The sequence below is a fragment of the Pan troglodytes genome, chromosome 3 (assembly GCF_028858775.2).
Source record: "Pan troglodytes isolate AG18354 chromosome 3, NHGRI_mPanTro3-v2.0_pri, whole genome shotgun sequence".
Lineage (NCBI taxonomy): Eukaryota > Metazoa > Chordata > Mammalia > Primates > Hominidae > Pan > Pan troglodytes.
In genome coordinates, this window is record NC_072401.2 from 1542917 (window position 1) to 1557533 (window position 14617).

General features: G+C 57.2%; 1 protein-coding gene across 4 annotated transcripts in view; it reads right to left on the minus strand.

Annotated features, from left to right (window-relative positions):
* Nucleotides 1-268: 268 nt before the first annotated feature.
* SPON2 (spondin 2) overlaps nucleotides 269-14617 on the minus strand; it is a 34451-nt gene continuing 20102 nt past the window's right edge. The window contains exons 2-8 of one of the 4 annotated variants that reach the window (XM_063809321.1): nucleotides 12410-12503; nucleotides 5885-6020; nucleotides 5193-5415; nucleotides 4604-4827; nucleotides 4340-4531; nucleotides 3743-3917; nucleotides 269-994 (exon numbers count right to left, since the gene is read on the minus strand). In XM_063809321.1, coding sequence (XP_063665391.1) covers nucleotides 810-994; nucleotides 3743-3917; nucleotides 4340-4531; nucleotides 4604-4827; nucleotides 5193-5412 — 996 coding nt within the window. In that variant the 5' untranslated portion in view covers nucleotides 5413-5415; nucleotides 5885-6020; nucleotides 12410-12503 and the 3' untranslated portion in view covers nucleotides 269-809. Of the gene's footprint in view, nucleotides 995-3742; nucleotides 4532-4603; nucleotides 4828-5192; nucleotides 5416-5884; nucleotides 6240-6410; nucleotides 12504-14617 lie in introns of those variants that run through there. The other 3 variants (XM_063809320.1, XM_009447197.4, XM_054683675.2) reach the window with 3 other exon arrangements.

A 14617-nucleotide genomic window follows, 5' to 3' on the forward strand; every position in this document is an offset into this window, starting at 1 on the left:
TGGGCAGGCGCCTGCCTGCCGGGTTTGTGAATGCATCTGACATGCCATTTGCTGTGTTTTCTGAAATCCTGTATGGGCCAGGGGTGGCGTCTGTTGTGGGGAGATCTGTAGGTCTCAAGCCTCCCTCCCACACACACACACACAGCACGTGCCTCATGGCCCTGACGGCATCACCAGGCGCCTTCTGAACCTGTGTCCCCAATTAGCGCACACCACGGGTCCCTGCACTGCACAGGGCCCAGAACAAGTGTGGGGACAGCCAGTGACATTTGTTAGGAACAGAGATAGTCTTTATTCAAATGCAAAGAGATCCATAACATGAAAACACTGAAGTTTCCGAAACCACCCCATTTATTCACTTCTCAAGTGGCCCCCGCTTGGATGCGCCCTCGGGAGAGTGGGCTCAGCACAGCCTAGAGCACCAGGTCTGAGGTATCTGCAACCACGTGGGAGCCAGGCCCCTGGACAATGAAGGACAATCTCCTGGAGCAGCAATAACTTATAAGGAGACATAATTTAGAGTAGCTGGAGCCTTGGGGATGACTTTATCCATGCAGGAGGAGGCGGCTGAGAGCAGACGGGACACGGGGGCCCCTAAGAAGCAAGGTTGGGAAATGAGGAGGCTGTTTCCCAATGCCCCTGCCGGCCACCAGAGGGCCCTTCAGTGCAGAGATGGTCGGCGCGGCCTCACCGCGGTCAGGAGCAGCGCGAAACCCCCTGTGCCCTCGGCCGCCTGCAGCATGAGCCTGCACAGGAGCCCCCGACACCCCATGGCTCCGGGGGGCCCCAGGGGCTGCGGGGCTCTGGTCTTAGACGCAGTTATCAGGGACGCACTCAGCCTCTTCTTCGAGCTCGGGGCAGGGGCTCCCGTTGTTGGCGGGCTGGACCCGGACGTAGCGAGTCCTGCTCTTGGTCCCCAGCCTCCCACAGGGGCCTCCGCACAGTCCCCAGGACGACCACAGGGAGACCTCGCAGTCCAGCGGCGTTTCTGGAACTGGACCAAGCAAAGGGGAGCCCGAGGTGAACGCTCGCGTGAAGAGGCGCTTCGTACAAACGGAAGCCACCTCCCACCAACGTGTGCATTCATCAGAGGCCACGCCCACCCTTCGGGGGCACTTGCGTTTCTCCGCACAGTCGCAGAGTGAGCGGCAAGATGGGATGGCACCACGGCAACCTCGGACACAACCTAGGGACTGGAGTTGCGCGTTTCTACGTAAGAGCCGGAGCTGCCGCTCAAGTCCCTGTGGTGTTGGAACTCCCACATTGTGGCAGAGTAAGAGGCCCCTGGGAACCCCGTGGGAACCCCCGGAGAGGGCGGACACCCCTGCTGTAGAAAGCTGCTCTGCCCGAGCCTGGACCCAGCTGCTACATTTACCCGAATAACAGACAGGGGCACCTGATTAGGTGTCTTGCGGGACCTGGACCCCCACAGGACTCAGACCTTTTCAGTATCGTTCTCGTTTCCCTGTGTCCCATCTGGTTCCATAATTTTCATAAATTTAAAAATCATCATTTGGTGTTATAGTTAAGTCACTTGGTAATTTCCATGTTTCCAAAGCAAAGTGAAAACACCTCTTTTGCACCCCATAGGCCAAGCCAGCCAGATGGACAGTGTTTCTCTGGCTGTGTGGCCCAGAGCGGGCAGCCCCTAAGGAGGCCAGGAGCCCCGCCTCACTCTGCGGTGCACGCGAGGACAGTCAGCAAGGGCTCGGCTCTCCTCACAAATCTGCGAGTACCCTGCTGCCAGCTTTGTGGCTACTGAAGGATGAGAGAGAGTGGAGAAGGGGGTCAATGTGCAGGTGCAGTGCCTGGAATGGTCTGGCAGCCCTGGCCAGGCCCACACCTGGAGCAGTCCTCTCCAGAGATGCAGGAACAGGGCTTGCAAAGACCTTGGGCGCTGAGGCTTCGCAGGGGCACTGGTGTAGAAGCCAGAGAGCCAGGGCCCCGGGCAGCCCACCTGGGGAGCACACAGAGCTGCTGGCAGATCCCAGCACCCCCCAGCTTCCTGACTGAAACCGAGGTGGTGGGAGCGCCCCTGCCCTGGCTGCAATGAGGAGTCAGTGAGCACTGGCAGTGCCTGTTCTACAGCGAGGGCCCCAACACAAGCCTCTCCAATGCTGCAGAGCCCTGTCAGGAGGCCTGGGGACAGGCATCCAGCGTGTGAGCAGGAAGCCAGAGCTGAGCCAGGCTGGCTTGGCGTGGACCTGGCGGAGCCTCCTGGGTGCCAGCCACCACATGCCCGTCCCAGCCTCTGCCCTCGGGAAGCCAGAAGTCACAGGAGAGACCCTTGTGGGCGGTGGTCTGTGCTCTGTCCCCACTGCCCACTCTGGTCCCTCGGCTGGCACAGCTGGCTCTGTCCGTCTCCCACCCTTCTCTCCATGTCCTGCCTCCTGCTCAGAGCTCATAGCACAGTCTCTCCCCACCCTTCCCCTGCAATACTGCTTCTGCTTGGCCACAGCTGACTTTATCCCTCTCCTAGCCCAGGGCACTGGCCACGTGCTCCCCTGCCCACTGTGGCCCAGTGCCCCCGAATGTGGGGCAAACCGCACCTCTCTGGACCCTCTGCCCACGAGGGGCTCTTCCCGCCAGACCGGTTGCACACCACGGACAGTGCTGGCACGTCTGCCTGTTGGGTAAGTGGCTCGGGGACATCTGCTTGGAATGGGGCATCCGCGTGGACAAATGAGTGAGGAGCCCAAGCCTGCACTGGGCAGGGGCAGCACCGAGGCTGGCACAGGGAGGCCCAGTTCATCCCAAATGAGGAGGGACCCAGGACTGGGCACAGTCTCTGTCTGGGGAGTGGTTCCCGCCAGCCAGGCGGCCTCCTGTCTGACCTGACCTGGCCCTTGCTTCCAGGGACGGCTGACAGTAAGCTTGTAATTACTTCTGCTCCTCAAGACGACATCTGTCCCTAACACATGGCTTGGGGGGCAGGTGTGGGGTGGCCCCGTACCTGCCTCAACTCCAGCCAGCAACATGGAGGGTGGAGGACGATGGGGCCCATGGCCAGGTTGGTGGGCTCCAGTTCCTCCTCGGGAAAGTCTGAAGTCCGCTGTTGTCTGGGGCCTACACTGACTCTCCCACACCCATATCAGGTGAGACCCAGAGACCCAGAGCCAACAGGCCCTGACCCACGACCCAGCAATGCGCTCCAGACCACAGGCGCTCCGTGGGGCCAGTGGCTGCCACCCAGCTGAGCAGGGAGGGAACTGCCACTCGGCCCCAGCGTTCCCAGCCTGCCCTGTCCAGCAGGTGCCTGGAAGAGCTAGGGGAATGCTCATCAGCACCTGCCCCACCCCAGGCCAAGGCGCCTGTGAGCAGAGCCCCGAGCTGTGTGGTGGCTGGGTCCCGAGACCCCCACAGGTGCCCTGCAGCATAGCTGTCACCCGGTGGCCACACAGACAGGGCCATCCTAGCAAGCTTCCTTGTCAGCTGTGACACACAGGTCACCTGTGGGTGCGTGTCTGACAGGACAGAGTCTCTCAGGTACTGTCTGGATCCTCCTTTCATTCTTTCCTCTGGGCTGTGGCCCTGTAAGATGCTTTCAACTGCAAATAATGTGCAAGAGTCACATCTTCAGTGTGTGAATCAACAGAATCCTAAATCTTCTAAGCACCATCTTGCAGTACGCACTACGAATCCCTACTTGGAATTTCTCAGAGCCTTAGATTCGGGTTTGGTGGTCACCCTGTGGCAGGGTTCGGGGCTGCTGTGTGTCCCGTGTGACCCGTATGTCCGTTACCTGAGGCGCTGTCTACGATCTCATTGTCCCTGCTGGGCAGGACTGGGGCGGGAGGGATGAAGGCCCTGGGGCTCTGTCGCAGCCGCACCAGTGTCACCCTGGCGATGGGAGGCAGGGCCTTCAGCCGCGGGTAGTAGAAGGAGTTGGCCGGGTGGCTGGGAGAGGAGGACGTTATCTGGGGAGAAGGAAGGGGAGGTTGGCCTGGGGTCCGAGAAGCCCACCTTCTGGTATGCGTATGGCCTCACTGGGGCCACTGCCCAGCGTCCAGCGTGCCCTCTGCACCACTGTTGGGGACAGGGTCCCATGTACTCCTCTCAGCCATCCCACGGAACACGGGCTGGAAACCGAGGCCAGGAAGGGGCGGCCTCCTCGGGACGCGCGTCCCGCTGTCCTCCCTGCGGTGCTGTGACCCCGGGTTGGGAGAGTATGGGAGGGCTGCACCCCCTTGCTCACTGCTGGCGCTAGAAGCAGAGCCTCTTCCACACAAAAGCCGCAAGCGGCTGTCCTGGGCTGGGAGGCGAGGGTGCAGCCAGGCCCCAGCCCCGTCCCCACCGCGGGGGCCATAGCGGCCCCTGTGCACGCGGGGTGCCCACTCACCTCGGTCACCGTGTCCTGCGGGATGGTGGCGAAGTTGGGGGAGGAGAAGGTGAAGCCGCTGTCCGTCCCGGCGTCGTAGGGGTACAGGTCCAGCGCCGCCTGTTCCCGCCAGCGGTCCCCGTCGCACAGGTCCAGGCTGTCCACGCCCACGAACCAGTCGGGGCTGGGCACGATGCGCACCACAAACGAGACCTGCGGCGACGGCGGCTCAGCGCGCCTGGCCCCGGCCCCCGGGACCCCGCCCCCGGCCGGCCCCGCGCTCACCAGCGAGTGCCTGCGCTGCACCTCCAGCTCCGCCGACGTCTGCCCGGTGCCGCTGGGGACGGCGGGCGCCGAAAACACCGCGTGCACGCTCTGCAGCGCCTCCCCCGCCGCCTCGATCTCCTTCATCAGCGCCCAGGCCTCGCCGCGCTCCGCAAAGTCGCGCAGCCCGTTACTGACGTACTGGTTCTTCCTCCACATGCTGTAGTCCGAGCTATGCGCGGCCCCTGCAGGACCACCCGGCCGCGCCGCGGACCATGGTCAGACACTGCGGTCGGGCTTGGATTCCAGGGGGCGCCCCAGGAAATCCCTCCCCGCCGCCCGCAGGGAACCATGGCCCCCTGTCACGTCGGACCGTGACACCCTGTGGCTGCCCCTGCCGCGACCCACCTGCGCCCTCCCCATGAGCGCCCCCTGCCCCCACCGCATCCCCGGAACCGCACACCGCAGGCGCTCGGCAAACATTCTGGTGTTAGAGTCTCCCGACGTCAGCACGCCCCAGACTGGGAAGTGCCGCCGTGCAGCTGGGCGGGGGGCTCCGGCGCCGCAGCCCTCCTGGTGGAGCAGGAGGCGAGGAGGGGGCTGTACTTACCCAGCAGCGAAGACCACTGCGCAGGGGGGCGGAACAGGGGGTACTGCTTGGGGAAGGCCGTCTGGCTCCACTTGCCCGTGAAGGTGATGCTGTATTTGGCCGGGGCTCTGGCGGAACAGACGGACTCTCCCCCAAGAGGCTGGCCGGCGGCGCCGAGAGTGGCCAGGAGGAGAGCGCAGAGGGCCTTGCCCAGGGCGGCGGCCGGGCTGGGGTTTTCCATCACCTGGGAGCACAGAGGGGAGCAGCCGCGCGCTGGCACCGTCGTGGCAGCCTCGGGGTGGAAAGCCGAGAGGGCTGCGGCACTTTGGGCTCCGAGAACGGACCCGAGCACCCGCGCCCCGCTCCCTGCTCCGCAAAGCTCTCCTGCGGCGCTTCCGAGACCCCCATCAGCGGAATGGACGGCGCGGGGTTAGATCGCCCGTGCGCCTGCGAGCGACCAGGGGTAATGGGCAGGTTTTCAGTCCGAGTCCCTGCAGCTTGCCGGGCCAGTCTGGGTGCGGCCTCCGGGATGCCTTCGCCGTCGCAGGGACCCGGGGCCTTGGCCGACTGGCTGCCCCCGGGACTAGACCCTTAAAGCTCGGTCGCAGCCAGTCCTGGGGGTCCCTCTGGAGGTGCCACAAGGTTCTGGACCGCGGGGAAAGTGCAGGAGGCCCGGGCCCTCTCTGGGTGTCCCGGGGGCACGCAGTACTCACCCGGCAGGAGCAGCGGGAGCGCGGCCGGCAGCGGTCGGGTCCCAGCCAGAGCCCGGAGCTCCTATTTAAGCCCGAGGCCGGCGCCCCGGGCCGGCCAATGAGGCTCCAGTTCCTCCTGTCCTCGATGCTGCACGGCCTGGCCTCCAGCGAGGGGCAGATAGGACGTGGGAGAAAGGAGGAGAAAGGAGGAGAAGGGGCTGCGGGGGCGGCGGGGGCTGCCGCTTTCCCAACTCGCCCTGCCCAGCGACCTTCCCCGGATCGGATCACCCTCCTCCCCTGGCAGCGCTGCCGCACCCCTTTCTTTGACTGTCTGTCCTATCCCTCCCCTCCCCGTCCCCTCCCTTCCCTCCCCTCCCCTCCTCCCCTCCCCCCTTTCCTCCTCTCTCTCCTCTCTCCTCTCCCCGTTTCTCTCCCGTTCCAACAAGCGCCTTCCTGGTGCCTCCCTAGGTGCCACTGAGGGGAGTTCTTTGCCCCAAGCCTTTCGGGAAAGCTCAGGGCGTGGGGGCAGAGGGGCTCTTGTTTTCACCTTCTCGAAATTACAGCCAGCGTGCTACACCTTCCCGCGCAGGGTGTGACCTGGAGAGCCCTGTGCGTGGCCTGACTTCAGTCTACATGCTGGAGGTGGCTGGGGAAGCTCCTGGCTCCCGGCGCAGGCATCCCTGGCCTTTGGGGCCCTGGCTTTAAGTCTCTTTCCTGGCATGGCCTAAAGCTGCACAGAACAGCCTAGCGGTCTGCACTGTGGCCAGAGGGCATTTGCAAGCCATCCCTCCTGGAGGGAGGTCAGAGTGGGCTGAGGGTCTGGGGTGGAACGCGCAGGGAGTCAGGAAGAGCCACAGAAAGGGGGCCCCCCTCCCCAGGACCCCGCACAGGGCTGGGGCTGCAGGCCGGCGGTGTGTGCGGTGCAGAGCCCTCCCAGGGGCTCTAGGCTTCCCTGCCTTTGGGATGAAGCTAACAGATGCTGAAGTTGATCCTGCTCCATGTCAGGAAAATATTTATAGGTCCCCAGTCATGGGATCTGGAAACAGAGCGGAGGAAGGAGCTCGGGGATGGTCTTGCTCAATCCTTCCCGGCCTCTGCTCATCGGAATCACCCAGAGGGCTTTTAAGCTTAGACAAAACACTCTGATGTTTGGAACCCTGTTAATGTTTCACAGATTCAAAAAGAGAGAAAAAATAAATAGAAGCAACTAGGACAGAATGCAAACAGAAACAAATGATCTAACCTGTATTTTAAGCAAAAACCACAGATCAGCCACTCAATGCAGTATTTAGACTCCAGGCCCCCAGGCCAAAGACAAATTTCCACCTCCGTGCTTCTCAAATGTTTTTATCTGAGGACTCCTTCACACTCTTAAAGGTCACTGAGGGCCAGGCGCAGTGGCTCATGCCTGTAATCCCAGCACTTTGGGAGGCCGAGGCGGGAGGATCACTTGAGCCCAGAGTTTGATACCAGCCTTGGCAACACAGGGAGACCTCATCTCTACAAAACATACAAAAATTAGCTGGGTGTGGTGGAGTGTGCCTGTGGTCTCAACTAGTCAGGAGACTGTGTCTGTGGTCCTGGCTACTCAGGAGACTGAGGTGGGAGGATCACCTGAGCCAGGGGAGGTCAAGCCTGCAGTGAACTGTGTGTGCCACTGCCCTCCAGCCTGGGCGACAGAGTGAGACTCATGCCTGTAATCCCAGCACTTTGGGAGGCCAGGGCGGGCGGATCACTTGAGGTCAGGAGCTGGAGACCAGCCTGGCCAACATGGTGAAGCCCCATCTGTACTAAAAATACAAAAACTAGCTGGATGTGGTGGTGCACGCCAGTAATCCCAGCCACTCAGAAGGCTGAGGCAGGAGAATTTCTTGAACCCAGGGGGCAGGGGTTGTAGTGAGCCAAGATCGCGCCCTGCAGTCCAGCCTGGGCAACAGAGCGAGACTCCATCTCAAAAAAAAAAAATCAAAAAAACAAAAAACAAAAACAAAAAAAACTCATTGAGGACACTGAAGAACTTTTTTGTTTGTATGGGTTATACCTATGGATACTTATCATTTTCTAAATCATAACAGAAATGTTCAGAATACTTGTCAATTCACTTAAAAATAAGAAAATATTGCTATTACACATTAACATAAATAGCATAATGTTTTATGAAAAGCAATCATACTTTTAAAAATGAAAAACCTGACTGAGAAAAGTGGCGTGGTTCTACGTTGGTGCAAATCTTTGTATTGTCCGGCTTAGTGGAAGCTGGATTCCCATATCGGCTCCAGCACTTCATCTGCTGAGATGTGCTGTTGGTTGAAGTCTATGAAGAAAATCCAGCCTTGGCTGCATATGTTACCAGCCTTGTCAGGTGCCTGCTCTGGCCTGCAGCCCTCGAAAGCCGCCGTGTGCCCATCAGAGCATGGGAGCAAAAGGTGCCCTCATGCAATGGGCTTCGATCTCATCATCTGCCTGGAAGGATCTCAGGCCCTCCACGAGTCCCCAGAGCAGGACTGGCAGCCGCTGCTCAGAGGCTGGACTCGAATCCACAGGCCTTTTTCCCAGAGCGGCATGGGGCGGCTGTACTGCAGCTACTCTGCATCCCTGGACTAACCCTCGCTTTCTGGACGCTTCCTCGGCTGAAAGGAGCTCAGGCTCCATGGCAAAGCTACTGGCTCTGGGTCTGAGGAGAGGAAGGAGGCGCCGGGCCTGGGGCATGTTCCTGTGTAGGAAGCCAGGGTGCCGCTCCAGAGACTCGCTGAGGCACAGTCCCCATCTCAGTCCAGCTCTGGCCATGGCAGCGGCTTCCAGGCTCACCCAGGAGGCCAAGGAGGCCAAGGAGGCTGCGGAACAGCCCAGGGGCAGCAGGAGCTGTTCTCCCAGCCCGGCCCTCATGCCGTCTCAGTGAGCTCTGCGACCTGGGGCCCCCACTTGGTGGTGGGCCCAGGCTGGGGGGGTTTCCAGCTAGGATGTAGGGCGGTGGTGGGCCCAGGCTGTGTGGGGGGAGTCTCCAGCTAAGATATAGGGTGGTGGTGGGCCCTGGTCTGGGTGGGGGGTTCTCCAGCTAGGATGTGGGTGGTGGTAGGCCCAGGCCTGGGGATCTCCAGCTAGGATGTGGGTGGTGGTGGGCTCAGGCCTGGGGATCTCCAGCTAGGATGTGGGCAGTGGTGGGCCCAGGCCTGAGGGGCTCCAGCTAGGATGTGGGCAGTGGTGGGCCCAGGCCTGAGGGGCTCCAGCTAGGATGTAGGGCAGTGGTGGGCCCAGGCCTGGGGGTCTCTAGCTAGGATGTGGGGCAGTGGTGGGCCTAGGCCTGGGGGTCTCTAGCTAGGATGTGGGGTGGTGGTAGACCGAGGCCTTGGAGGTGCTCCAGGCAGGGCCACAGCTGATTTGTCTGGGAAGGGAGGGGGCTTGTTTGGAGGGCTGGAGTAGACAGCAGCCAGGAGGAACTTCCTTTGGTAGTGGGAGGCCCCTCCAAAAGCACGCCTGCGAAGGCCCTGGGGCACCAGGGGACATGGGAGCGTTCTTTGCTGTGCTCAGAGAGGGGGACATGGGAGAACTGGGGCCAGGTGGGCTTAATTTTCCGGATCCTGTGGCCCCTTGGGTTGGATCGGGCTGGGGTCTCAGGCAGAGCTGTTTCTGCACTGAGGCAGGGACTGCAGGCCAGTGACGGAGTGATCTTGTGTGACTTCATGCTCTCAGAGTCTTGCTGGAAACCCCTCTGGCTCTCAGACCCTCTTCTGTGAACCAGAAGTCTCTATCCTGCCTTCTGCTGAGGGTCACAGGATAAGTATCCATAGGTGTAACTCACACACCAGCACTTTGCAAGGTGTCCCCCCACCCACACAGAAGAGTTCCTCTGTGCCCGCAGGCAGGAGCAGCCCCCCACATACACACACAGTACATTCATTCATTCACTCACACAGTACTTTCATTCATCCACCCATTCAAATAGTACATTCATTCATTCACTCACTCACACAGTACATTCGTTCAATCATCCATTCACACAGTACATTCATTCATTCATTCACACAGTTCATTCATTCATTCACACAGTTCATTCATTCACACTGTACATTCATTCACACACTTCATTCATTCATTAACCACATGGTGAGTATTCCTTGCATCTCAGAGATGGGGACAAAGGAGTGACCCCACTAGGCCCAAGGTTGCAGGGGGCTGGGGTGGAGTGGATACATTTTGTAGATTGGATTCTCTTATTCAGTAAAGTGTTTAGTGAATTGGTTGACAGCAATGCCAGGGTCCTCTGAGGACAGGGCCTTCCTGGAGGTCACTTGAGCCACTTGCCCCAAGGTGGTTTTCAGGAGAGTGTGGCTCAAGGCTGTGGCTGGAGCCAGTGGCTGCTGCCTGTCTGCAGCTGGGCAGAGCAGCCCCTGTGTCCGCATCCAGCTCCACCTGGCTGCCCTGCCACGGCCCCAGCAGGCACCCCCTTGTCTTTGACACCCCCTTAGTGCCTGCTGCGGTTGGGTAAGTGTAGACCACAGTGTGAGTAATCGGCGCCCACACTCCCAGGGTGTTGGCAATGTTTAAAAGTTGTCTTAACCAAAATGTGTTGCTAAGGTTGGACTTTTGGACAACCGCAGGTGCTGTGAAGCTCCTTTCCCAGTCAGGCATAGGGGGTGGAGTCTGTGCTGCTTAAATTGGATCTGAGCAGGCGGGTGTGGGGTTTCCATGGGTTTGTTTGTGAGCCAAGTGGAGCAGACGGCATACAAGAATGCCTGGCGAGCCTCCCCTAACTGCCACCCTGCTCTGTTTCGCCTCAGGCTGTGGCCCTGCCCCGGGCCCCAGAACCCAAGATCCCTTCAGGGGGCAGGGGTCCCAGCTGAGAAGGGAGAGGCCTTCTTTACCTTTCTGCATGGGTTCTGGCACGGGGGCCCTCAGGGTCTGGCATGTCAACGGCTCTTTCAGGGCTTGCCCACAGCCCCTCCCTGGGGCGCGGCACAGGCACCCAGGCCTGGCCCAGCAGCATGGAGCTCCTGGCCACATCTGCTGACACCACACCAGCTGACTCAGACGCGGAGTACCCACCCACGGGAGCGGCCGTCTCCTCCAGAGCACCCAGACTCCAGGATCAGTTTCTGGCTCCCCCAAGGGACCCTGCTGCGCATTTGAAAACCCACCTGAAAAGCCCTGTGTTTGCCGGCCCACCCAGACACATCACACTTGCTTGTCCACTCACGGACATGTACCAAGGGCCTCGCTCCGGCCAGGCACCACGGGCTCTGCACACACCGAGGGCCTCCCTCCGGCCAGGCACCACGGGCTCTGCACACACCGAGGGCCTCCCTCCGGCCAGGCACCACGGGCTCTGCACACACCGAGGGCCTCCCTCCGGCCAGGCACCACGGGCTCTGCACACACCGAGGGCTTCGCTCCGGCCAGGCACCATGGGCTCTGCACATACCTGCTTTCTAAAGGCTACTTTAGCCTTTGAGACTTCAGACTCGCAGGGATGGGGCCACATGGTCCAGTGGGTCTCCTGGCCCCCTCCCCCTCCCTCATCTTCAGACTCGCAGGGATGGGGCCACATGGTCCAGTGGCTCTTCCCGCCCCACTCTCCTCTGTCCCTCCTCTTCAGCACCCGCTGACTTCCTCTCTGGCCAAGACACCCCTGGCTGCTCGCACCTCAGGGCCTTTGCACGTGCAGCTCTCCCTACCTAAAGGATTCTTCCCGTGCTGCCTTCTTCCTGCCATACAGGCCTCAGGGAGAACAGCTGCAGGCCCCACCCCCCACCCCCAGAGGAGTGCCTGGTCATACTCTGTCATGCCAGGGTTTTTTTCAATCAGAGCTCCTACAGAGAACTAAGCCTACCATAACCAGTGTGAGCAGACAGGGATTTACTATGGGGGCTAAGTGGCTTATAGAATTGTGAGGAGGGCTGAAGAGAGACTGTGGACTGAGTGTCCAAGGGTGACCTCCCACACTGCACAGCAGGACGGGGCTGCAGAGTGGCAGCTGGTCCCCCCTGCGCAGGAACCCGCCACCCCAGCAGCAGATGGCCACGTGCTCCTGTGTCCCTCTTGCCCACATGTCTCCATTCTGCATTCAGGTTTCTCTGAGCACTTCCGATTGATTGGCAGAGCCTGAATCAGGTCAGGGAATCCAGGGTCTTGGATTCAGCTTTGCAGCCTCTGCAGTCCAGGAGGACACCCAGAAGGAGGATGTGAATCGTGCCAGTGAGCTGAGCTGCAGCCCACACAGTGCTCATCCCCCTGCTCTTCTCTGACTTATTTAGCTGACGCTGAGTGGGGACCTTGCCCGGCTGTTTCACCTCTGGAAGCACGACTGCAGCCACCATGCCAGGCTCACGGGAGGGCCAGCAAACACAGCACTCACTCTTATCAGGTTTCACAGTGGCTCTTCCAGTCCCACCTTGCAAAGGAGGCCAGGTCACTGCTGGCGAGCCACAGATCTGGGAGGAGAATCTGCTGCTACTATCTGGTTCTAAATACTGTTTTTTCTCCTCTGTGCAACAGTCCACCTCCCTCGAATATGAGCCTATCCATTTTCAGTGGCACTTGCCATAGTACCTTTTTCTATCCACGTTAAGATGTCAAGACTGCAGCAAAAAGGGCAGCATAAGGACCTCTGAGAATTCTCATCTTCCTCCAAGCAGTGAGAAAACTGGCAAAAAATGTCAGAATACATTTTAAGTACTCTGGAAATTAACCAAAGGCGTGCAGCAATCTATGTAGGGCTATTTTATTTTATCGATAAAATAGGCTGAATCTTGGTAAGAACAGCATGCATTCCCACCCACCCCCTCCAGCTCTGTAGTAGCCTTAAAAATTAACAACCTACATTTGTGATAAAAACTAACAGCCTGAGCTGGAGCTCTTTCAAAGCCTCATTTCCAGAAAGTCATTATTATTTGACCTATCTGGTGGTTCCCTAGAAGACACCACTTGCAAAGCTGTCTGTTTCTGACTTGATTCAGAGCTTACCCAGCATGAAAAGACTTTTCTCCTGGGGCTATTGTTGAAAATAATTATAGGCAATTGATGAACTTTGCAGTTGCCCAAGGTGGTGGCTAACAGTTGGGAAAGAAATAGACAAACTAAAAAAAAAAAAAAAAGAAAAGGAAAATCTGGGAAGTGAGATGTCAATGGGGAGCTTTGAAAAAATCCAGCCTATTTCTGGGAATCTAGAAGTCCACACATATTCCCAGGTCTGAGCTCCAGAAATACCTCAGAAGGCACTGAGCTCATACTTCTGACTGACCTTCAGGCTCTATGCAAGCAGGAAGTGAGGGCTACTGCAGAGTTGTTAACTGCCCGACTGAGTGTTGAAAGCATTCTCTAATGCATAGAACCTCAAAACAAAAACTGGGAGATGACTGGTTCTGGGCCTTTAAGGAAATCTCTGTCTGGCCATTAACTGACCACTAGGCTAACTGAGGAGAGACTTAGTAGCCACACATGGTAGATAATACAGATTTTGCATAATTAATTCAGAAAAGTTAATAATAAACTACAACAAACTCTGGGGGAATGGAGATGTATCTGGTTTCTGGAGTTGCCACATTATACTATTTAAAATGTTCATTTTTCAACAAAAAATTGTGAGATGTGAGAAAGCACAAGAAAGTATGACCTACACATGGGGAAGAAAGCAATCGATAGAGACTGTCATTGAGGAAGACAAGATGCTGGATGTACCAGACAAATACTTTAAATTTATGGTCTTAAATATCTTCCAAGAACAAAGGAAAACTTTTCTAAATAATTTAAAGTATAAGAGTGATGTTTTACCACATAGAGAATATCAGTAAAGGACAGAAATTATAGAGAACCAAGTAGAAATTCTGGAGTTGAAAAGTACAATAACTGAATTTAAACTCTCACTAGAGGATTTCAACAGAAGATTTGAGCAGGTAGTGTAAAGTGTAAGTAAAAAAGGAAATAGGTAAATTGAAAGTATCCAGCTTGAGGAAAAAAGAATGAAGAGAACTGACCAGTGACTCAGAGACCTGTGTGACATCATCAAACATACAAACAAATGCAAATGCATAACTGAAGCCCCAGAAAGGGAGGAGGGAGATAAAGGGGCAGAAAATTATTTGATGAAATAATAGCTGACACTTCCCAAAGATAAAGAAAAATGTTTATCTACACATCCAATAAGCTCAACCAATTCCAAGTAGGGAACATGCAAAGACATAGCCACAATGACACACATCATTATCAAACCGTCAAAGCCAAGGACAAAGAGAGAATCTTGAAGGCATCAAGAGAGAAGCAACTCATCTCATACAGGAGATCCTTAGTTAGGTTAACACCTGACTTTTTACCAGAAAACATGGAGGCCAGTAGGCAGTTGGGTGACATATTAAACATGTTGGAAAAAAAAATACTATCAACCAAGAAGTTTATATCTGAAAAAATAAAGGTGAAATTAAGACATTCTCAGGTAAATCAAAACCAGAGTCTATCACTAGGAAATCTGTCCTACAAGAAATACTAATGAGAGTACCTTAGACTGAAATGAAAGAACACAAGACAGTAACTCAAAACCACATGAAAAATAAAGAGCACTGATAAAGGCAGTGACATGGGGACCTAGAAAAGACATTCTAGGAAGATTCTGGGAAGATGGTGGAGCAATAAGCACCAGAAATATGTTTCCCTACCCAGACAACAATTGCACTGGCAGAATCTGTCTGATGTAACAGGTTTGGAGCTCTGGAGTCTATTGAAGGATTGCAGCTTCCAGGAGTAGGTTTGGAGGCAAAATGCAGT